Here is a 25340-nt window from a genome sequence, read left to right on the forward strand (position 1 = left end):
TCATTACCTTTCTGTGCCAGAATGAGACTCTGAAAGTGTCATATTCTCAGCTGCTGTGTTGCTGGACAGTGTCCTGCTGCTTTGCCTGCTAGGAGCACGCAGCCCCAAAGCATTGCATCTGTGTTAGCTAACTAGAAAGATGTGTCCCCTACTATTTATTTCAGCATCGGCAATGTTTGGGTATTGTTCAGAACAACAGGAGACAAGCCAGGTTCAGTTACAAAAGTAATGTCTCTGTTTACATTATTATTTTTGTGTGGGTGTGGTTGGGTGTATGTCTGCATATACATGTGGGTATGTGCAAATAGAAGCACACTAGAATTTAAGGGTCTTTCCGAAATCTTCTTTTGCCAGAGCTGTCTCACTATGAAGGGAAGTGAATACTCTGTAAAGCAAAAATATCTGTCACTGAGATATCACTGGAATCAGACAAAATTTTGGTGTTATAACCCTTCTTATTTGTGTCTTTAATTCCTCGAGTCAGTCTGGTTTTGAACAGTACTGCTCTTAAACTCATTCCACTATGTCTTGTGGGAAACATCTTTAGTAAGGTTTAAAAGAAATGAAGAGGGCCTTTCTTGCTGTAACATATTGTTTTGTTTTTTCTTTAAATTGTTACAGCTGGCTGGGTGACCAGCAACCTGTGTTCTGCTCTCTTCTGCAGTTCAGCGTAGCAAAACCTCTGTGTTTACTGCACTAGCTCCCTAGGACAGTAGATTATGGGACTGTTTCTTGTCGCTAAGCCCATATATTTTGGCCTAGTAAAGTGTGCAGCTTACATATGCATCAAAGAGGGTTCTCTCTGTTCTTCTGCAGAGCAGAGATTGATTGAGGTTAATTGATCCAATAGGTTGATAGGAGAAAGAGGAAAGAAGTAAAGGTTGTACTCAAGGCTATAATGGATGTAGAAGATTTCCTGGAAAAAAAATACTAATATATTTTTGAAAAGATATCTTAATATTTTAAATAAGAAAGAACTATCGAAAAGGCAAAAGCAGTTGTTGACTCTTCTCGCATGGACCTGGAGATGTTCCTGTACCGTTCTTGTACTGTTCTGTATACATCACTGAACAGGTGTTAAAAGAGTTCCAAATTTCTCTGTTTAGAAGGAGCTTTCATCTGCTGAAGAAAAATGAGAAGTTACTTCGAGAACTCAGAAATTTGGACTCAAGACAATGGTAAGTTCTTCTAATGACTACCTACTTATTTGGTTTAAGTGTGCTTGCACTTAAGTGGCTCTAATTGCGTAGATGTGAGAGTTGGAATAATTTTTAAAATAATTTTGTAAATTATTAATGTAGTTATTGGTATTATATTGAAGTTACGTTGGTGTTATTTATAGAGTGAAACTCTACAAGTAGAATATAATGAGATAGAACAACCTTCAAAATAATGTGAAATTATGAACGTTTGTATGCTAACATGGAATAGTTTTAAAACTTTGATATAACAAAATCTCCACGTTTTAAACTTTGGCTAATTGTTGAGCTGTTTTCCAGTGCTGTTAGTAGTTGAAGACATGGAACTCTAGTTGGAGTTGCAGCACAGAATTAAACTTGGAATTGTTTTTGTAGAAGCTGAAATAAAATCCAGTGGAGGTTTTAGAAGTGTGAGAAACCCCCTTCAGCTGCTCTGGTGTCTCACAGCAAGCTGTGAACAGAAGGCATTGCTGTAGTACTTAAGATTCTCCATGCAGTTGCATAAGCCGCGTTTGCCGCAGCATTCCCAAGGCATCGTTGCTGATGGGCAGCGATGTTGATAATGCCCACGTTGCAGGTTTTGCTCGTTTCAGAAGGCCAGTTATTCCACTAGCAGTTGGTGCTGCCAGCACCATCCTACACCTCAGAAGTGATGAAAGGGGTAAATGCTGTTCATGTAGAGCAAAACTTCATATTCTAGAGGAGACCAGACTAGAAAAGATAGAATGGGAATATGGAAATGTAGAAGGTATTCAAAAAGAAGCCATGCAGTTGTACTTTACTTCCACTATCTTTTTTGATGTTTTAAAAGCCACGTTCTGTGCGTACTGTGGGCATAGTTGGGTTTCATATTAGTAAAGGCACTGTCATGCAGTGACCATTCTCTGTTCTACAGCCGAGAGACACACAAGATCGCAGTGTTTTATGTTGCTGAGGGACAAGAAGATAAACACTCCATTCTTACTAATGCTGGGGGAAGTCAAGCCTATGAAGATTTTGTAGCTGGCCTTGGCTGGGAGGTATTTATTAAAATATTTTTATCCTAAGTCTGTTTACAGAGAAAATTATAGATCCCTTTAGATTTTATAAGTCTTTGGCTCTTTAGCATTACTCACAAGTACTGAAATACTGTTTTGCAAGTAGGATGTAAAGAATAATTCTGGTTTTAATTCTATTAGCAATACTAGCTATATAATTTTACACTCTTTCAATTTAAGAAACTTTGTGCAGGCAGAGATGATTCTTTAATGTGCAGTCCTGTACTTGGCTTTCATGGACTGAGTAAGAGGCATCTTGATTTCCCTGTAGGCCTGTAAAGTCCATTGAAATTTGAGATTTGCTTGAATTTGGGAATCCAAAAAATACAAATGTGAGCTTCTCTCATGCTTCCTTCCTCCTGCCTTTCAATGCAGGCATCTGTCTGTTCACACACTCTGCTTCCATGTCTCTTCTAGCACTCAGAAATACTGTGATGTACCCCAAAATCTAAACAGACTCGCAACTCTTTAGTCACTAGTTAGATACTGTTATGAGGTTTTCCTTTCTTTCTGACCACGTAGGATTCACTTCCATTGTAAAGTTCAACTCCTCACTGTTGCACAGAAGTACAGGAATCGCTCCTGTTCCTGGCTGGCTGCATAAGAATCTGCAGGTTTTCTGTTCCTCTTGTGACTTGTGTTCATCAGGAGTGTCCACATGAGTGTCCATCTTATTTGTTCTTTTTCTTACTCCTTACGTATATAACAGCACGGCTAGATTAACTGCATGGATAATGGCTATGACTTTTCCACAGGAACAGAGAAAAATTACGAGAAGTCTGTGCTGTCACGAACACAGATATTTATTTCCCACATTCCTGATTCTTCAGGAGGAAAAAAAAAATCACATTAGTGTCTTCAAATATCCTTCTTTAGTAGGTTAATTCTCTTAGCCTTTATTAGCCGGATTAAAGAGTTGCTAATTTGGATTAATATTCCATGATGAGACATTTAATATTTTAACCTCTTAACATTAAATTCTGGATCCTTTATTAACAGAAAAGCAAATATATCCCATGTGGGCAGAGATTAAATGTATTCACATCTGAGATGTAGCTTTCTTTGGCACTGTTGTAAAAGTGAAATAGCACATTAAACATGCCTATTTATTTCAGTGCCAAACTATTTCCCATAGAACTAAGACCTACAAACTTATTTTGGAATTATCCTTTAATTTCCTGTGATTCTTTTCATATTCGCGGAATGAAAATTTCTCAATAAAATTATGGAAGGTAACGACAATTTAAAATTGTCTGGCTCTCACACAGGGTTTCTTCAGAGCTCAGGTCAAGGCTAATGTAGTATCACAGAATTTTTAAAAATTCAAAAAGTACATGTAAATGACTGGAGTCAACTGATCAGGGAATAGTGCAGTGAATATCCATGTACACAATCTTTCCTTTTCTCTAAACTTCTCTTCCCAGCAGCATCTGGGGTGACCATGGAACATAGAATGCCACTACTGCAGTTGATTTCCAGTGTAGTCAGTGAGTCTGAGCTCTTTGAGAAAAGCATAACAGTACTATTGTGAAAAGGGCTGTACTTCTAAAAATTCAGTCAAAAGTGCGTTTCAGAGTGTAAAGAATGTATTTATCACCTGATGTATTTTTCCTAATGCTTCCTGGGTTTTACTTCTAGGTAAATCTCACAAACCATTGTGGCTTTATGGGAGGACTGCAAAAAAACAAAAGCACTGGACTGACCACTCCATATTTTGCTACCTCGACAGTAGAAGTAATGTTCCATGTGTCAACAAGAATGCCTTCTGATTCAGATGACTCTTTAACAAAAAAGGTAGGAGTTTCTGAATAACATATTTTCTTTTGACAATAAACCCAGAGAAATTAGAGTCAAAGAAAATCCAGTAACTTTTTCTAAAAAACAACAACAATAACAAAACAAACAGAACCAAAACCACACACATAACACCTTTATGTGCTAATAGCTGGTATTTTACTGAGGTAGGTTAAGCCATATAAATTATTCTCTACCAATTTCAAATTTTGCCATACTGGTGATTTTTGCCATTGTTGCAAATGTTGGCAGGATCACATGTATAGTGGTAAAAAATGAAGGGACGCGATGGTTTGTGTAGAAGAAAAAGCATTAAGTCCAAATTATGTTTTAGTACTTTGAGATTTTAAATGCCGATTAATAAATATGTGGTGGGTACGTTCTAAGATGAGTTTTAATTCACTGAAGAGTCATGTGCTATTAACATAATTTTCCCTTTAGAAAAAAAAAGTTAAAAATATTAAGAATTTGACAATGCTCATTGTACATAAGGTGTTTTATCTTGGAGCAGGCACAAATGCTCAACAGTGATATCTCTCATAGCCACATGAAGGAAAAAAATGGTTTTCTGTATTGGTATTTTTTTCTTTAGAATTTAATAAATTCCACATTAGTGATAACAAGTTATAGTCTCAAACCTGTGTCCTATTATAAATGAACAATTGGCTATCACTAGACTGTCCTCTGTTCTGCGTACATACATCTTCAGATGTGCTAATCCATTCAGTAGACACGTTAATGAGCACTGGTTGAAGTGTAATATTGGAGGAGCTGAAGCTGGTTGACCTTGGCATGGAGTTTAATACTTGTAATTAAATTAGACAGTAGACAGTTAGTAAAGAGAGAAATGGCCATGCCTCTGGCAAGCTTCAATTATTAATGGCTTTTTTGTTCTTTGTGTTCAACTTGACAAAAAAAATACTATTGTTATTGTTATTATTATAGACTGACTGAGTTCTAACTTCTCACTGGCGCATCTTAGGTTGGTTTGTTTGGTGGGGTTTTTAAAAATTAAATAATGTTTTTTCTTGTATGCCTATGGTGCTGGGTCCTTTCTGTTCTTTATTTCCTGAAGTAGAGCCAGGGTAATACTTAGGTTGTTAAATGATTTATAAAAGTGGTTTAATAGCAAAAATAAATAATTTTAAAATAAGATTGTTGTTATTGTTCTAGTATAGAGCAGCATGTGTGTATATAAATTTTTTTTTTTTCTTAAGTTGCCAGGCTTCTGTATTTTTTAAACAGAAACTTGGTTTTATAAAACACAGCTTGTAATTATCCTTACAATATTTGTTTATAATCTATTGGAATTAGAGCATTAAAAAGTGTTGACAAAGGGGGGAAGATGGGTCACAGTGAAAATATTAATTAAATAATCTGCAAATACTGTGGACTTAAGCAGAACACAGGTGCAAGACCTCATGCCTGCTTCCAGGAGCAGCCCAAATCTCCACAGAGCAATTCCTGCCAGGCAAGGGTCGGTGCTGGTCCAGGCCTCCTGAGATTCCGCTGGTGACAATGGTGTCGGCTGGACTTCTTAGCAACTCCAGCTTGCCCCAGGCCTGTTTCTCTCTTCTTTTACCCACAATCTCACTCTCGTAATTTGGAATATTTGAGGTCTGTATAGATATGTAGAGTGTGTCATAAGATTGAGATTATGTTTGTAGCTCAGCTACTGATGGGCCGTTTAATCAAACCACTTTATTTCTGTGTCGTTTTCTTTCCTGTTCTTCCTCAGTATCTGGTTTTTGGTTTTATTTTTAGGTTTCCAAATGAATGCAGGCTTGTGAGCCTGCTTTTAAGTGTCTCCTCCCTTCCCTAACACCTTTTGGTCCATTTCAATCAAATTTAGTAGAGACATGTTTTAAAGATGTTAATTTCATGTGTATTTAATGAAGATGGGCTAAGTAAAGGAAGCAGAGTGAGAGAGACTCTTAGTGCTCCTACTCAGCAGATAGAGGCTGCGTGGGCAGAAGCATTAGACATCAAGGAACCAGCACCAGCGAGCGATGCTATGAAAGTCATCCCAACCTGGAGAAAAGCATCAAGTGAAGTTTGCATCTTGGGAGAAACCAGCAAGTGTTATCACAGAAACACAGAATGTTAGGGATTGGAAGGGACCTCAAAAGATCATCTAGTCCAATCCTCCCACCAGAGCAGGAACAACTAGATGAGGTTACACAGGAAGGCATCCAGGCGGGTTTTGAATGTCTCCAGAGAAGGAGACTCCACAACCTCCCTGGGCAGCCTGTTCCAGTGTTCTCTCAGCCTCACTGAGAAGAAGTTTCTTCTCATATTTAAGTGGAACCTCCTGTGTTCCAGTTTGTACCCATCGCCTCTTGTCCTATCATTGGTTGTCACCGAGAAGAGCCTGGCCCCATCCTCCCCTTTACATATTTATAAACATTAAATGAGGTCACCCCTCAGTCTCCTCCAACCTAAAGAGCCCCAGCTCCCTCAGCCTTTCCTCATAAGGGAGATGCTCCACTCCCTTCATCATCTTCGTGGCCCTGCGCTGGACTCTCTCCAGCAGTTCCCTGTCCTCCTTGAACTGAGGGGCCCAGAACTGGACACAATATTCCAGATGCGGTCTCACCAGGGCAGAGTAGAGGGGAAGGAGAACCTCTCTCGACCTACTAACCACCCCCCTTCTAATACACCCCAGGATGTCATTGGCCTTCTTGGCCACAAGGGCACAGTGCTGGCTCATGGTCATCCTGCTGTCCACCAGGACCCCCAGGTCCCTTTCCCCTACACTGCTCTCTAATAGGTCATTCCCCAACTTATACTGGTACCTGGGGTTGTTCCTGCCCAGATGCAAGACTCTACACTTGCCCTTGTTATATTTCATTAAATTTTTCCCCACCCAACTCTCCAGCCTGTCCAGGTCTCGCTGGATGGCAGCACAGCCTTCTGGTGTGTCAGCCACTGCTCCCAGTTTGGTGTCATCAGCAAACTTGCTGACAGTGCACTCTGTTCCCTCATCCAAGTCGTTGATGAATATATTGAATAGTACTGGTCCCAGTACTGACCCTTGAGGGACTCCACTAGATACAGGCCTCCAACTAGACTCTGCCCCATTGACCACAGCTCTCTGGCTTCTTCTGGAGACATGAGTAGGAAAACGGGCTTAATTATTTTTGTAGTTCTGCTACTGCTCATCCTGCTTAGACTGAGCACATCAGCACAAGGAATGTGTTTTATGAGATGCCGTCCAGCTCACACACGCTATAGGGGAACTCAAAATGATTTGAGAACCGTGTATGTGCTAACAGCTGTCATTGTTCTGAGTGCGTGTACTGTTCATGACCTCCACAGAAACTTGAGTTTTGAGCTTCTGTGCAGATCTTTCCTGTGCTTTCATTGTCTATCTCGTTCAATGGGAGAAAACAAGCAATCTTGCAGTAGTTGGCTTAGAACTGCTGGTTTTTGTGTTGTAAATGTGCCTAGAGGTGCATGATAGGTTCATCTTATAAATGGAAATTAAATTAAATTAAAACAAAACTTCTTCCTGACAGTCCAGCCACTGCAAAATCAAGATTCTGCTGTTTCAGAGGCTAAGCCAATTTTAAACTTCTTTTCCATCAGTCTTACAGAGTAGTAAATAAAACTTTTAAAGTGTCTTGGATACCTCTGAAGCATTTGTTTCTGAAGATATGAACAAGAGCAAGCAAAGACATGAAATCAGGGAGAATAGATCAAAATCTTCTGCATGTGTAAAGGAACTTAACATCAAAATGCGTATATGATAGGTATTTACTTTGCAAATAGTAAATTAAAGATTTGATGCTGATAATGCAATCCATTTTGTTTTTCTTAAAATTAAAGGTTAGAGTAAAAAGTATTTACACTATCCTTACAAGAACAAATTGCAAAGAAAAAATATCAGGACTAAATGAAACTGTGAAGACTCTCTGTTCCCAGAGTAAGAAAGCTCACTTGTGTGCCTCTGCAGCTTATCACCTGTCTAGCTCCTCCTTCCTTAGCCTGATAAAGGAGTGAAGGCATTGTAGGTGAGAATATTATACACAAGATATGTAAATAAAAAGTAGTAATGTTATTAATGATCGGAATACTAATTCATCATGGGCTTTGGGTGTATTATTAATACATGATTCTAGGTTATGTGTGACATCATCCAAACCACATAAAAGATTCAGAGCTCCTAGTATTTATAGCTAGGGTGTTTTTATTGTGCTATTAACATGTATTGAGAAACTGAAAGTTTACAGATGTAAATTATTAGTACGATTTTTTTTTGAGTTACAATTAAGTACATGTTGCTTTAAAAACAAATAAACAAAAACACGCCATAGTTGTTGAAACGAAGTTCTGTGAGAAATTCAACTAGAGGGTGCATATGCTGTAGACAGCAGTGCTGCTTACACGTAATGGGCGAAAGTAGCTGCAGTAAGCCATTACTTCAGATGTTTCTGCTCCTTCTGTTCTTTTTGTAATGAACACTTTCGTTTTTGACGAAGAAAAAAGTTGGGGCTAGCTGTTGTATCATGAGAAAATATAACAGCCTTTTTGCTCCCTCCTTTAGGTAAGTGGGTATTAGAAATTACAGTAATTTTGGCAAGAGTTCAAGGGTTAATGCAACAGATAAATAAAAGGAATTTTCTGTAAATTGGGCCCTGCATTATTTCACTTGTCTTGCCTTTCCAGACCTAACTCATTTAATTTTAAAAAGTAAATACTTAAATTCTTCCTGACAGTGTGCTTTGCTTTTACTATCGTTTATTACTTCAATTATACTTGGTATCACTTAGAACAATCTGCCATTTGGAAATTTCAGTATAGCCTGCAGCTCAGTATTAAGTCTGGCTGCTATTGTAACATGTACAGCATATGACACTAATGTATCAAAATTAGATTTGATCATCCCTCCTGGTTATATTTATTTCACATTTCTTTTGTATTCAGTTAACATAAATGTATTAGGAGAGCTGACACATGATGATGGCTATAGAGTAAGAATATTTTAAAGTATTTTGAGTTAAATTTGAAATTTCAGGTAACCTAACAGTCGGTCATTTTTATATATTTGTTTTAATGGAGTAGAGTTTCAAAGCAAGCCTAAAAAAATCTGTTTGTCTCTGACATCTCCTCAGGGCTGTCTTCCCGACAGCTCAGGTTCAAAATGACTAAAACAGAGCTCTTAATCTCTTTCTCATTGCCACCTTTCTGGATCACCACGGATAACATGGCCATTGTGCCTGTCACTTGTGCCCATAGCCTGAAATCATCTTTAATTTGGTCCACTTTCTGGATTCTTAAATTCAGTCTGTGCCTAAGACTCTGTTCTTTTTGTTTTCTACATAACATTTCTTGCAATATAACCTTTCCGTACACACAATTAAAATTTATCTGCTATATCCTTAACTCTTCCTTTCTCTGGCCTTGACACTCATTCTTGAAGAATGCTGCTGTGAAAGACGTTTTTCTAATCTTTAACACCTTTTTACAGTTTCTTTGCATTTTTCAATCTCCATTTTGTTTCTTGCCTTACGCCTGAATAATAAACTCTCTAGAGCAGTTTGATCTGCATTTATGCAGTATTTAGCATTTTAGAATATTGATATATTACCTACAGTTTCAGGTGTTACAGCTGTAGTGTATTCCTGTTACTCAAAGTAGAACATTATTTTAGAGATTTTTATTATTTATATTATTGCTGTGCCTTACATCTCTAATACGGATTTGTGCTTTGTTTTGCTTACTGTGATACACACACATACAAAGGTGTCTACTCTTGAAAAAGGAACAGAATCATGTATCCAGAATTTAATTCTTCTCCAGACATACTGATAAAATCAGCAACACACGATCTAGTTTACTTGTCTATTATTTTTGTCAGTCTTCTACCTCCTATAATGGAAACAAGGCATTGATCACAATTTTGATCTTGAGTAATTTACATGTTGTTATAAACCACAATTCACAGTTTATACCATCATCCACCTATTCACACCATCTGATTTTGACTTTCAGTCCATTATATGTCACAGAGATGCCATTCTACACTCAAACTGGATCTTGTCTTGGTAATAATCATGAGGTGAAACACACCTGACAGGACTCAGAACTCGTTGGAATAATCTGATTAATTTTCCTTTTCCTCCAAAGAAGTTAGTGCTTTTAGCCTGGAATGTATCCTCAAACCTTTATGGGGGTATAAGACAAACTTTGAAATTGGAGAGGAATGTCACTAGTAGCTTCGGTACCCTTGGCATCCAAAAATGTGTGCCTTGTCAGTAGTCCTCCTCCTGAAATAACCATACAATACACGTGTATCACACCAAAATCTGTGTCGATCTGATGTGAAAGTGTGCATCAGTAGCCATGCTCTGTCTGGGTAGCTCTCACAGACGTGCAAGAACTGATGTCCTGTCTGATGCACTGCAGGTATCAGTAACAGGTACACAGGGGCAACCTTTGATAATGGAAATTCAGAGGCAGTGACGCCTTCAAGAAGTTGCACTGGCTAAACTCTCTATATGTTTTGGATTTTAAAGCCATTTATTTGCATGTACCCTGTCACCGTCTCTTGTTTGTAACAGTGCATGAGTTTGTTGTCTTTGTGTCCAAAGACAGTAAGTGAAGGAGGGCTGGTTCTTCTAGTAAACAGTTCAGTATTGCCGAATTGGGAAAGCTGCACTGCAGCAAGGGGTGTATCAGTCCTAGTTCTTTTTGGCAGTCAGTTGAATGAGTTCAGTTCAGTCATTGCACCAGATGGCTGTCCCTCAGTCTAGGATCATGTAGTTTTTTCATCTTCCACAAGATCTAATATCTAAACTGATTTGCCTCTTGCTTTCTCTTTGGTTAGGCAGCCTCATCCTTCCTGAGCTTTTCACTCGCCTCAAAGTGCAGGCCCATCAGTCCCACGTGCCCTTCTGTCATTGTCATATTTCAACAGAGAGTTTGACTGTCACTTCACATAGGAAGGTAGGAAAGGTTCAGGCCCTCAGAATGATTCCACAGTTCATTGTCTTTTATGACATTCATCACTGCTAAGTGTCGTCCAGGGTTCCTGCAGCTGGTGTTTACACGTTGCACATCAGTCATTCAGGTTGCTGCCTGGTTTTCTTCTAATTTAGTCAAATAAAACTCAGCAAAGTGAATGTTGCTGTAACCAGTTCTATTGTTGGGCTGGGTTTACCATTGGCACAAGAACGTCCCTAAGTGCTGTTCAGAATAATTCAGCCGTCTACAAAAGAGGCAAGAACAGCTCACTTCAAAGGAACTGCAGTCATTGGAGATTAGATGTATGATGTGGCCCAGGCAAAACAAATGACTTGTTGAGCATCAGACAAGATGCAGGGTATTGATGCCATCTGTCCTTTGCCCAGTCCAACACTGTTGTAGAAATACAACTCTGTTTTTCAGTCTGATACAATTTAAAGACAGCAGAGAAGAGCAGAGGAGCAGAGGTGGCTTCTTTTTTCCTTTTTTTTTTTTTTTAAGTCTAATGCTGACAACTGGTATAACCCTTCAGAGAAGATGAAGTTAGCATTCCAGGAGGTTTTGTGATATAAACAAGTGAATACTTGCAGTGAAATTGCTCTGATGACTGTGTGTGTTGTGCTTTTATTTAAAGTGCAGTTATGTTCTGAAAATGAATACAGAAAATTGTTGCTTTTTCATATACAATAACTTCTTGTAAGTGCTCAGATTAGTATCTGCATGTTACCTGTTAACAGCAGTTCACAGTGCTGTCCTTGGAATAGCGTCAAGGCAATTGTTTGACAAATTCTACCTACCTAAAGCTGTGCAAACAAACCGAAAACTGTAGGTGAAGACAATTGTCAGCTATAGCTGGTGATGTACAAGGAGGAAAAAAATAAAATTTCAGCTTGGATTTTCAGAAGTAGCCCTTACTGGAAAGAAACTCACATTTAATAATCTGAATGAATTTGATCAGTATATGTAAAGCCTTTCTCTGTGATGTTAACATTTGTTTATCAGATGATAACATTTAGCAGAAGGAGCATATTGGAGTTTCAGTGCAGATAATTCCAAAGTGTTCGCAATATTCCTTAATCTGGTTATAAAATTACAACTGAGGATACGGAATGGACTTTGAGGAACCCATTTGGCCATTCTGAGCCAAATCAAGAGCCATTTTGGGTGGTTTTTGGGGGACGGGGTGAGTTATTTTTACAAAGGTATACAGGTTTCAGGGGAAATGAGCATTTAGTTTATTTAAACTAGGGGCTATGGAAAGTGCAGTAGCAATTCTCCTTTAAAAGCTTTTCATTTGTACTAGCTGGTTTAGAATTTAGCTAGAATGATGAGGTTAAAGACTACTCAGATTTGTAGCTTTTGAACAGATGTTTGTTCATATCCTGTAAAAGTTCATATAAAATTTAGTAATTCACTGACTGCTTGAAAGCATTTTAGTAAATCAGATTGGATAACTCTGCATTCTTGAGATAATATCAACAAAATTTTAGCTTTCAGTAGAAAACATATTGACGTATCTGTTAATCTAAATAGACATTGGCACCAATACATAAAACTCTATAGCACAAACCCATACTGTGAACTAATACTGTCATTGAAATTGTATGAGAACTATAGTGTAATTCAGTTATTTTATTAATTTTTCTTAATTTCTTTTCGGTGGGTGTGTCCTTTTGAAATACAAGAATGTGGTGTAGCTGTATGGCTATAGAATATATTCAAACTGATGGGTTTTTATCCCTACTGTTCCAGCTAAGACATTTAGGAAATGATGAAGTACACATTGTCTGGTCAGAGCATACTCGAGATTATAGACGAGGAATAATTCCAACAGAATTTGGTGATGTTCTTATAGTTATCTATCCCATGAAGAACCATATGTTCAGTATCCAGATCATGAAAAAGCCTGAGGTAAGGGGTTTTTTCTTTTGTGTTTCCCTTGTATGTTTAATTTGAACTGAATTTTGTTTAGAGTCTGAGTTTTTGGTAGAATAGATGGATACCACAAGGTGATGTGTCTTTAAGAGTGACAATTGCAGTGGTGATAGGAGAAGGAGAAGGAGCTCGCTGAGTACAAGGCGTAGTAAAATCAGTAACATGAAATTGCAAAGGCCTGATCCTGTCAAGCATATCTGGTAACATAAACTGGGAAGAAATCTCGAATATTCTGCATAATCATTTAAATATTAAGATAAACTTGGCAAACTTTTAAATCAAATTTGATACATGACTGTGGGAGTTGAATAATAGCCTGTTCCAGCTTTCTCCATCTCTGTCATATTCCCCTTTTTTCTTCTCAAGGCAAGTTTTCGCTTTCTCCTTGGCTCCACACAAGAATTTGGAGATTAAGTCAGCAAAGCAAGACTGTTCAACTTTAGGCATATGAACACACACTCTTCCTCAAATGTCTGTGCTGGCCCTGTTACTAAAACAGTGGTTTAGGGTAGCAAACGCTGGCTAAGTAAAAGTAGTTGTGAATGTTTGTACTGCAAAATTTCTGTGTGTGATGTCACTTGCCATTGATTTCTATACTTTAAATATTTTTTTTCTAGAAGCACTAATATTCATAAATGAGGTATGACAGAAGTAGGATTCCCTCTATCTGATGATAGGCATGAAGTGATACCCAGTACATGGTCTTGTTATTACTGGGTTACTTATGTTTTTAATTAATAATATATTCTTTCTCTTACTACTTTAATACAAAGAGTTGTATTATCGAGGATGCGCAGGCTAAGAAGGAAAAAGAAAACTGCTGATAGCAGGGATTGTTGTTAGTCCAGCAAGAGGTCCTTGTACGTGAAAAAAGAGGTACCTTCCATCAGATTTCAGTATTCTCAAAACTACATTAAATGGCTGATGGCAAAAATAATATAGGGATCTAAAATTATTTTGCAGCATTGTTTTCATCTTAGCAGCAAGAATATTTAGTGTATGCTCTGCTCTCTTTGGTGACCTGATGAACAAGCCTTGCTGTTCTTCACATGCTTTATGCTAGCAGCTTCAGGACTTTATTCACACATACAGGAAATGAAGATACTTAATAGAGTTTTAATTATTTTTTTAATTGCCAAATGATGATTGATTACAGAAAATTGTAATGGCAAAACATAAGATCCATCTGTTCTGTAAACCTTTTGGGTGGCACGTATAATAAACATCAAGGTTTTTTACGGATCTCACAAATAGGGCTTTACACTTAGGGTCTGAAGAGGCCAAACTTTCACCACAGATTTCTCCTGTGAAGGGTTTACAGTCTATTCGTATAGATACCATAGAAAGATAGAAGAAGAAGAGAAAATGGAAGGAGTGAGTTTGTCTGCCAGTAGTTGTATGACAGTTGCACGTTGAATTGGTCCTTTTGGACATGTTATATCTAAAGTTATGATAAATATTATTTTTAAAATTGAGTAATTATTCATTTTGCTTCTTACCACCTACAGTATTGTCATCTAGCCCTTTCAACCTCATAAACATCATATGCATGACTGTTCCTAGGATTTTGGCAGCAAATGTTGGAAATAAGCTTTGATGAGATGTAGTATTCAAATGGTTGCTTAATTTTCTTCAAATGCTATGTTATCTGTTACCAAGGATATCAAGCAGTTACATGGCTGTATATTTCCACAAGAGAAAAGGTCTGTCATGGAGCACAATAACTGGTCTGATTATCTAGCGATGAGGAGAAAAAAATTATATATTTGAGTGCTCTATTGTTCATGTTGATTGCTAATTGTTATAGCTAAGATCTTGCTTTATATTGAATTTCTTAATTTTTTATTCAGGTTCCATTTTTTGGTCCACTCTTTGATGGTGCTATTGTGAATGGAAAAATTCTTCCTATTATGGTTCGTGCAACAGCTATAAATGCAAGCCGTGCATTGAAATCATTAATCCCATTATACCAAAACTTGTATCCTTTCACTCAAATGGTTTCCAAAGCATATACATTCCCTTGCAGGTCCTACAGATACTATCTTTGTGTTTGCTGTCATCTTTTTTTTTTGTCGAATTAACATTGGGAAAATCTTTTCCATTTTTTTTATGGTGATGGTGTGTTTAGGAAACTTAAACCCATAGAAGACAATTCAGACAAAGACCAGCTTTTTTTAATTAACTGAAGAATAGATTCAGTGCTGAAAAATCACCTGTTTCTAATATTTTATAGCATGTACTTATCACTTCTTGTTTAACAACATTATTTTAATGACCATTTTGTGAGTAGACTTTCTAAAATAGCAATGTCATGGTGTTAATAATCTTTATTTCCTTAAAGGTATGTAATGTTTATCCAGTATTAATGTGACTTAGTTTTGTTTTCTAGTTCCAAGAAGGATATGAATGCTGTTTTCCTTCAGATGAGAAATTTGTTACATTTTTGTCATTTAGATTTTGATATTCAGCTCAGAATACAAAACTGTTGTCAAAATTATGTTAGTGCTTTTGTAAAGATGTCAGAAAAGGTTATTTATTTTTTTTGTTTTTGTTGGAACTTGAAATTGAAGTTTTTTGAAAGGACTCCTCTTGGAAAAACAGATTTACCAACCAGAAATTAAAATAATAAGGTAAGTCAGTCATATATACCTCTCCTCTTCTTAAGATTTTCTCTTATATACCTGTTAGTTAAATCAACAAGAATGTACTATTTTTTAATTTCATAAATTGCAAGGTAAGTTTAAATTTTGATCCAAATGAAATTCTGTGCTTAATTTCCACCCAAGCTGTAGATACTTGTATTTGTCATGTGAGAGATTGTTGCTGAAATACTCTTTTATTTTTTTCTAAGGCTGGCTGTTAATATTCAGAGTTTTGGATTAGATATGATGAAGTGGATTTACAGATGAATGATGGATGATGTTTGATGTGATCACATTAAATGACGTTTGTGCCATTTCTGTAGATGACAGATGTTGATTCATTGTGTTTTTATGTTTGGAAAGGTCCGATCTTTTTGTCATTACTCAAGTGGCTTAATCAAAGAATTTAAAATGTATTATCATGATTATACCATGAAAAGTGATGGCTTATAGCATCATATTGATGTATAGTGATGAGCAATTGGAAAACAACTTATTTTTAAGTAGCAAATTTTCAGTACCAAAAAACCCCACAAACTTGTGTGTTTAAACTTCTTTATAGAATATGGAAGTTGTAATAAATTCTTTGGGCACAGCTTGCCATCTCAATCTCTAGGAGTTGGCCTAAGAGCTGTGTATTGCACGTTCACTTTTAATTCGGTTCTCTAAATTGTACTTTTTATATGCGTCAAAGCACTGCATGTCATTTATGACACAATGTAGCCTCCATTAAAATGTCGATATTTGTCTCCTAATATGGTTAGCATGGTAACTGGAAAGTATTACATGTACTTAATATTAGATAGTATTGGTTGGTGGGTTTGGTATCACCACGTGGTAAGCTTATGAAGCACCAGTTGATTGGGTGCTGATATTAAAGGGCAACTTTCTTAAGTAGTTGGTGGAATTCTTTTTCCACCTGGCTTGTAGTATCTTATATCCATTGCTCTGTGTAATACTTTAAAATGAGAGCGTGGTCAGTTCTTTAAAAACTGTTTACTTGGCATGAAATTAGAAAAAACTCTACAAACCTCTCTAGCTTGAACTAGGCTATGGTGGAGTCAGTTGTGTCAGTGAAGAACAGCAAAAAAATTTTAAACTTCAAAGTTTGTCCTAGCTCTGAGTGGTTTAAAAGACTCTTGATTAAAAACACCATGGGCATGCTCTTGGTGTTCAACCCATGGCCAGATTTGAGGTCCAGAAGGAATTTCCCTCATACAAGACTGTCAAAGACTGGTGGGTGTTTCCTGTAACATGGACATGGTCTGTTAACTAGGAATAATTAGAAAATTGAATCTAATTATGTTCCTACAATAGTGGGGAATTGAAGACGTCAAGGATTGTCTTTAGCGTCTCTCGCTTTTTTCCACTGGCATATTTTAGCTATGGCTGTAGCAGTTCATTACTGGCTTTTAAGTTTCTTATGGACTGAAGGGTGTAGGGAGAGAAGTATTTTATGGTCTGTAGTTAAATAGCTTTTCTGGAGACCTCACCAGACTTAATGTCTCTTGTGGAAGACAGGCCTTGTTGATCATGGTGGTCTTTCCTCGTGTTGGAGTGTTGCTGGAGCAAAGAAAAAGAGGGCTCAGAGTGGGGAAAACAACACGTTTGAAGAGAGAGGAAAAAAGGCACAGAAAAGCTATTCTTCAGAAGATACGCCAAAAGCAGAAACCCAGCTGGAAGACTGAAGCTGATAATCAAGGCTTCCCACATGTCCAGGACCACAACAGTATCAGTGAAAGAGAATTCTGAAGTGATCTGCTCAAAAGTTAATTTTTGTTTACTTATGAGTATCTAATCTACTGGAGCAGTTTTAGTTTATTAGGAGCTTTGATAGTTAGTAGAAATTCAGTTTAATGTAGATTTTGAGGGAAGAATACTTGAGAGTTCTGTCAGGCAGAACACATTTCAAGCCCCACGCTTCTCTATTAACTCTCCGAATTTCAAAGCCAGTGTCAGTGTGTGGACGTCTCTATGCCTGAAGGTGCGTGGTTCATGTCACTGTGCTGGGTGTTTCTTGGTGGGCACCTTTTGACTCAGTATGGAGTTGATGATGATATGTAGGTCTGTGCTTATCTATATTTGAGTAATACAATGTCACATTGCAGATCTTTGTGGTGACAATAGATCATAGTAAACTCTTAATTAAAAAGTAGGAGTGTGTTGATTTGCTTGCGTATGGGATGTGAAGAAAGTGGCACTGAGCTTGTCCCTCCTACTTCCAAGGAGGGCTTATCCATCCTCCCAGTTAGTGCATTTTCTAAGTGCAGACCTGACTGGAAAAATCAGCTGTCATTTGTAATCAGCAGGGATATTCAGTCCTCTCCACGTAACCTGATTGCAACGTTTTCCTTATTGCGCTAGTCTGTTAATCACGATGTGGCAATGGGTAGTATGTGTGAATAGTATAATAATGGTTGCATGGATACAGGAAATTCTGCTCATCTCCCTTTTATAGTCTGCCGTGACTTTTGAGCATGTATTGTACAGTCTTCTGAGACTGACATATTCTGTCAATCACCTCTTTCTGACATTATTTTGGTACTTCTGATAGCAAACTTAGCAGAACATTTTGAAGGTTTGAATTTTTAATTATTTTTAAAGGTTTCATATGCTCTGTGTTTTTGTTGTTTGCTCAGAATACTATAACAGTGTTTCCGTATTGTAGTATTTTAAGATGAAAAAATTACTAAATTTATCAGCAAACATCAGTCAGGCATGGCAGGTATCCTGCTTTTACTCGATGCTTGACATTTTTGTTGCTGCAGCTGGGTGAAGAGAATATTGCCATTTTGGGTGGAGTTTCTGCATTGGTTTGTGGAATTTGTTTTAGTTTCCCCTTTGAGGATTCTGCAGTGAGGATTCACTATCTTTTGGTGGCCTGGCTTTCTTGTAGCAGTACCCCCTCACCAACAGGCCATGTACATGCACACAGTAGCAGGTGATATACACAAAATACTTGCATTGTCTTGCTGATGAAGCAGCAGTACTCTCCTCTCTATCTCGTAGCTAATATGTTTCATCTTGTCAATGCAGTTGTCATTGTTGTAAGAAGTACATGCTTATCTCTTGAATACACTCCATCTGCACATATGCCAGGAAAACTTTTAAGACTTATAATTGCAGGTGCAATAATGGGGCTGAATGTAGAGAACAGTCATTTTCACTATGATGTGGAATAAGGAGGACAATATTTAAGGGATTGTTAAATTCTCATTATTTACTAAATCGCATTGAAATTCCTGATAGGAATGGTTTTATTCATACTTTGCATCTCAGAGCAAACACTTTGTCACATTCTGAACTCAGAACCTACCACGTGTAGAAAATGGATCAATATTAAATGTTTTGAAAAATAGAGTGGCTTCATACAAAGTTTTACTTGAACTTCCTGAATAAACAACAGACGTTAGCCAGATGCCAAGAGGCACACCAACATGATGTTCTTTACTGAACATAGTAAGCACCTCCAGTGATCTAAATTGTTAAAATTATTTATGTCATACAACAGAACAGCTGGAAACCTTCTGGGAGTGGAATTCCAAATGTGAAACAACTTGTGTTACTTTTTACACATTGTACACAGATTTTGGAGTGTTAACGATTATTCCAAACTGTCTGCAGTTTATTCCACCTACAAAATATTATAGAATAAATCTCAATCTAAATGATTTTATAATCTTTTTGATGAAAACTGAAAAATGTAGGTTCCCCCATCTTTTTTTGACATTGTATTCCTAAACGTTTGATACTTCATGTATTTCAGCTGACCTTTTTAGACAGTTGTCTTCCAGAGAAAGGGAAGATGTTAACCCCATACACTGTCTGACAAGATGTTAAATTCTTTATGAATAAAATAATGTGTTTGAATGGTTTGTTGAAAGTTTCCTCTATAGTAAAAACTAATAGCTCAGAAGAAGCTTCCTGGCTTGAGATGACACTCAAGTTCCCCGAGAGGGGGTTTTATTGGAACTGGTAGTGTCGCCAGTTGTTGTGCCTGGTTGACCATCGTCTCCCTCAAGATAGAATTGCAGACACCGGAAAGCTTATCTTTAAAAATTAAGTGTTTGTTATTAGTGATGTATAGTGAGCAAAGAATATTCTTCAGATTCTCTGGCTACGTTTGTCTCATTTAATTAGGAATATTTGATTGATTTCTATTTTCAGACTGGAATTTCTGAAGAATTTGGAGATTTCTCACTAATACAGAAACTAGAAGGTAAAACTGGAGAGCATCGGGTTTTGGCAATGCTAGTTTCCCTTCCTCTAAGTCCAATAAGTTTTCTATCTTATAGATGCATGAGCATCTGTAAGGAAAAAAAATGAATACAGCGGTACTACATCAAGGATAACTTGAAATGAAAAAGGCATAAGGGGTGCTCTCTCCTTAAATATGTATCATGAATTCATTTTTCACAGTGCCACTAATTAATTTTGGTATAGTGAAAGGAATAATGCATGCCGGTATAATTGCTCTTATAATATGCTTTGGTTTAGGATTTTTTTTTGAACTGCCATATGCCAAGATTCTCAGCAAACTTTGCTATATTTCTGATGATACAATTTTGATACAAAACATTTAATAAGGTTTTAACATACCTGTTACTGATTTTTCTGTCATCACGGGTGAGAAGAAACAGATATTAAAAATAATGCTCGATATGCTTTTTAGATACTACTCTATATGGTTTACAACAAATAATTGGAAATTTCAAGATTTCAGTGAATATTTATCCCATCCCTGAATCATACCATTGTGGACTTATCTGAGTTGAAGTAAGAACCATGGATGAGTTCATCATATGACCCCTGCTGTTTTTTTCCAGGAGAAAATGGAGTTATTTCTAAAATCTATTTTACTGTTTAGCAACGGAAATTGTTTTCCAAGTTCAAGCAAGAATCATAAGGTAGAGAATATGATGTTCAGTCTTTCCTGTACTTTGACTTGCTCAGTTTTGCTGTTCTCTCAAATTCTAGTTCTGCTGACAACTTACTTAATCTTTTAATAATTCAAAATGTGGTTAACTGATGCCTGCATACAGTGGTATAACATGAAAAACTGAAGATTTGCAAGGCATTTATGAGTATCTGATTTTTTCATTGGACTGTTCAGATGTTTCAGTTTCAAGAAATCGTGTGTAACAGTTTCTCTGTGCATTATAAGAAGACCTAAATATAAGAGGAAAGTTTTATATCTCTATATAGAGTCATGCATATGCATGTGCACGTTTGTGCGTGTGTCTATGCAATGACAGTAACAGCTATTTTTCTTATCTTATATTTAACTTACCTAAATTACTACATCAAATTGATGTATTTTCCTTTGATGTCACAAGTATGTTTGAACAATAAGAGATTGTTGCAAGGAAAATTCCAGCGGAAATACCAGGAAGATTTGGTTTCTTGTAAACCATGAGTGGCTAAAGTACTCAGCACAGCAAACCACTAATGCAAAAAGAGCAAAATGAACAGTACCTAAATAACTGCTGCATTTAAGAATGTTCGTATTCAAGATCAGCGTTTTAATATGTTATACAGAAGACTGGTAGAATTTGAAATATCTCACGTAAAGGAATTGTATACATGATGACAATGCCGTGTAATAGAATCATCTAAAGTAAATTCTGTATGGATAACATCACGTGATGTTTACCCAATTAAAAAAAAGGCCAAATGGAAAAAAAAAAAAAAGCTAAGATTCCAAAGCATAAATTGTGCTTTTTATGTTTGTTAAGTATGGTTTGAAATCCTGTCTTAAGGACATCTTACCTAACTATATATCTAATGCTGCTCAGTAAATGAGGAGAGTATTGATTGGCATATGCTGTTTAAATCGATCACCTTGACAGCCAGAATTACAGTAATCTGTCAGTATTAATGACTGTCTTTCAAGCCTTGGTACCTCTCCTTCGCTTGTCTCATCTTGCCTCACTTCTGTTTGAAGTGCATTTTCTTGCAACCTCTGGTTTTGTCAGAGTAGGTACTTTTGTAGGGGTTTTTTGTCCCCTGAGTCCAATTTATTGGCTTGATCATGCAATTAGAGTTAAAATGCAACACCAGGGAGCAAAAGTAGGCAGTGTTCTGAGTAACAATTGTTCCTCGGGGGTAGTGCAAGCCTGTTCTCAGCTATCATTTATTAGTTACCTGTTGAAAGAATAGGATTGTTTTGCAATGAATAATTCCAAAGCATCACTTTAAATGCCTTTGATTTTTAACCACTAGAGACAACCGATTGAACCAACATTTGTGATAGGTTTTTAAATTCTTGCCTTAGTGTTTGTCATATAGACACTTCAAATAACTGCTGGAGGAATACTTGCAAATGTGTGTACTAAGCTGCTGTTTTTACTGCATTTTCATGTAGACGTACAAATAATTTCAATTGGTTTTCATGCATTTTTAATATGAGGAATAAATGGAAGTGTGAGGCTTGAAAGCTATGTTGTAATGTAGTATATTTCATGTGTATAGTCTGTGAATTTTTTGGAAAACACACATCTGTACTTTCCTTTAGCAGCAGGTCTGGATTTGCACATGTTCAGGTAAACATATTTTCTTCAGTAATTGCCGTGCTTCTAATCCCACAGCACCTGCCTTCTAGACCCCAGGTAGCTCTTCTGTCTTTACCTCTTCTTATGGGCTGTCTGCAGATAAGAACTAGGATGCTGGGAGCACCTGTTAAAGAGGTATGGTGTAAGCGCGTGGGTTTAAGAGTAATAATGTTGTTGTCATCACAAGATATCTATAACTTGTTTTTAATTAGTAGCACAGCTTTATTTATTAGTTACTCTTTCCTAAGGAAATGCATGAGACTCTCTTGAAAGTGGTAAAAAAGGAAAATACCAAATGAGACAAAAGTGATTGACTCTAGTAATACTATTCTCTACAAATAATTGCACTTATAAAGAGCTGAGTGATGTGTTGATGTCATACACAGTTATGGGGGAGACTCAAATCTTTTTGTACTGTTAAAAAGTATATTCTAGATTCTTCTACTTTCTTCCATAAATTGAATTTACCCATCTAAAGTGGGGTATTGGTTCTACTGATTTCTGTATAAAATATGGGTAACTTATGCCAGCAGCATTCTGTTTTAGAATAAACGGTTGTCAGTGGACTACCCTGAAAAGCAGTGAAGTGCTTTATCAGCTCCTAGAACTTGTGAATTTGGATCCGTCAGTACAGATCTCTTGGGAGGGAAGTTGTTACTTTGTCTTTTTAAGGTATGAAATTTTTGTATGTTGTAAGATGGAAGTTAGTAGAGCAATCACTCTTTAATTATCAAGTGTGTTTTAAATGTGTGTAGATCCCTCTTTTAAACAAAAATTTGCAGGGAGAAGGCTGGGAATGAAAAAACTGGAATGAAAAAAATAAACTAATTCAATCTTACACAGAGTTGATTGCTTTGTACATAAGACAAAATGACAGGTTTTTTGTTAATACCTACTTAGCCTTATTAATTAATTAAACATTTTGGATAACAAAAGCCCTTTGTTAAAATGTTAAGACTCTTGCCCCCTTAAAGTGTTAAAATTCATACAGATTTCTCTGATAGCTTTCAGAAGTCTGTGAATAAAAGCCAGGAAGGTTAAACAATTTTTCGTGATGTTTCTAAGATTTAAAGAAATAAATATTTTTAAACTATTTAAGCTCTATTTTTATGTTGTAAAAGACAGCATTGTTTATTGATTTAATCCTTTTCTAGTCATAAATTCACCCCTAATAATAGATAAGTGACTTGCAAACAACTTGAAAGATCTGTAGGTTAAAACACTAAAAGCTGTATATATATATAAAGAATAAGTCTTTAACATTGTGTATGGTTGATTTGGATATTTAAGTTGGTGGGAAATGTGGGAGATTTTTTGTAACAAGGGAAACTGACAAACAGTTAATGTCTGTGAGATAAAATGATGTTTTCGAGTGAGTTGAATAAGATTGGCAAACTGGTTTTGTGTCATTCTACATACGGTAATCAAGACAGTTGGGGCATGGTTTCCAGTGCCAACAGAGGGATTAGAAGATGATAGGTACAAAAAAATATGAGATTAATAGAAACTAGCACATTGGTTGTCTTTGTTCTTCTAAGATCTGTATTTCAGTTGCTGAAAAAAGGGGTTATGTATAATACGTGTTAGTATATGGAAATATCTAGCTGGAGACGAAATATACTTCATGTAACAAAACTAAATATTAAGCAGGTCAAAATTATAAAAAAAAGGGTGTACTTATACAGTTTAGTCTGTATGTGCCACATACTTAATAGAAAAACAGAATAACATAAAACAAGGATTAAAAGTTAGTATGACAGTAATTGGAATTACCATATGGTAGTCCGAAGGACATGAGTCCTAATCATGTAGCCTGGCCAATCAAATTAATCTCAATATACTTTCTAGACATTGAGAAAATAGTTTAATTGCTGATTAACTGCACCTGAATAGATCTGTGGGTCACGAATATATGTGTCTCCTTCTGAATGCTTCTCCTCCCAAACATAGAAGAATGCAGGCTATTAGAAAATCTTTTAATTTCTGCTTGCCAAACCACAGTTACCATCCATCTGTTCTTGCCAATTGTGGAAAAAGGTCAGTTTTCAGCAAAGCCATGCATTTCACAGAAGGTATGTGAAGGGAAATTTCACAGGGGACATGATGGATCCTGATTCTTAGTGATAAACCTTTGGGGGCAGCAGGGTTGGCATATGGTTCAGCATGATATGAAGGCTTGGGTTCCCTGGCTTCGCTTCTTTGGCGTGGAACTGATAAAACCTGGCTCTTAAGTATTGTTTCGCTGGACACCAATCATGGGCAGCGGGAACTGCCCATTTAACTCTCTGTGGGAAGGGAGCCCAGGCTGTGTTCACAATAGTGCCTTTGTAGTGCTGCAAACTGCTCTCAACAGCTTGACAGCACCAGGGAGGAGGGCGAAGGGGCTGCTTTGCTAATTGCCCTTCAAACTAAAGAAAGAGGGGAGTAACTGAAAATTAATATTTGTTTTACTCATTTAAATAGAACAAGCCTGTCTTCGAGTTTTAAAAATAATTTTGAAAATTGACTTTACTGGCCTCTGAAGAGACTTTTAAGTAGATTATCTTGTACCAGTACTGCAGCAGCCAAGGGTAAAGAGAAAACATTCTCTTCCACTATAAAGGAAAAAAAAAGAAAGGGAGTTGTAAAGTTTGTTAAAGTACAGGTTGGAATTAATGACAAAATTTCTGATGAGAGAAGTTTTCTTTATTACTATGTAGTGTGGAAGTGCAAATTAATATGTGTCTGTATGTGCAGTCTTTTTACTGGACCATATTTGATTTTAATATAATTTTTATTTGTTGAATTTTACAGTTTGTAGTGATGTCTTCATGAAAGGCATTTTCCGTACTGTTTCTGTCATCAATGAATATGTCTATATATGCAGAGAACATATTTAAAATATAAATTTAAACATTCGAATGGATGAACAGTGAGCTTAAGGATTCATGCTAATACCAGAGAGCAAAGAGCCAGTTTTTCTTCTGTATTTTTACACTCATCAGCCTTAATGACGTGAGTTAAAACTGATGTAATGCTGAGTGTCAGAGTGGGGATGAATCCCTCCCAAAACCAGGAGTCAGTATGTGGGGCTGCAGTTCTCCCTGGCCTGTACTATTCCACGTTATTTGTGTACTGAAGTGATGGCTACAACACCTTAACATCTCGCATTGGCACTTTTGGTGCAAAATCCTTAATAAACTTGGTTTGGGTGGGCGTCTGGCCCCGTGCCCGCCC

At 36.8% G+C, this 25340-nt stretch overlaps 1 protein-coding gene across 10 annotated transcripts in view; it reads left to right on the plus strand.

The window, feature by feature from the left end:
* The window catches only part of RALGAPA1 (Ral GTPase activating protein catalytic subunit alpha 1), a 139632-nt gene that overhangs the window by 93022 nt on the left and 21270 nt on the right, over nt 1–25340 (plus strand). For all 10 annotated transcript variants that reach the window (XM_065636637.1, XM_065636639.1, XM_065636640.1 and 7 more), the window contains 5 exons: nt 1107–1178; nt 2095–2218; nt 3875–4030; nt 12749–12907; nt 14782–14909. In XM_065636637.1, coding sequence (XP_065492709.1) covers nt 1107–1178; nt 2095–2218; nt 3875–4030; nt 12749–12907; nt 14782–14909 — 639 coding nt within the window. The remainder of the gene's footprint in view (nt 1–1106; nt 1179–2094; nt 2219–3874; nt 4031–12748; nt 12908–14781; nt 14910–25340) is intronic.

Source organism: Caloenas nicobarica, chromosome 5, assembly GCF_036013445.1.
Source record: "Caloenas nicobarica isolate bCalNic1 chromosome 5, bCalNic1.hap1, whole genome shotgun sequence".
Taxonomy (NCBI): Eukaryota; Metazoa; Chordata; class Aves; order Columbiformes; family Columbidae; genus Caloenas; species Caloenas nicobarica.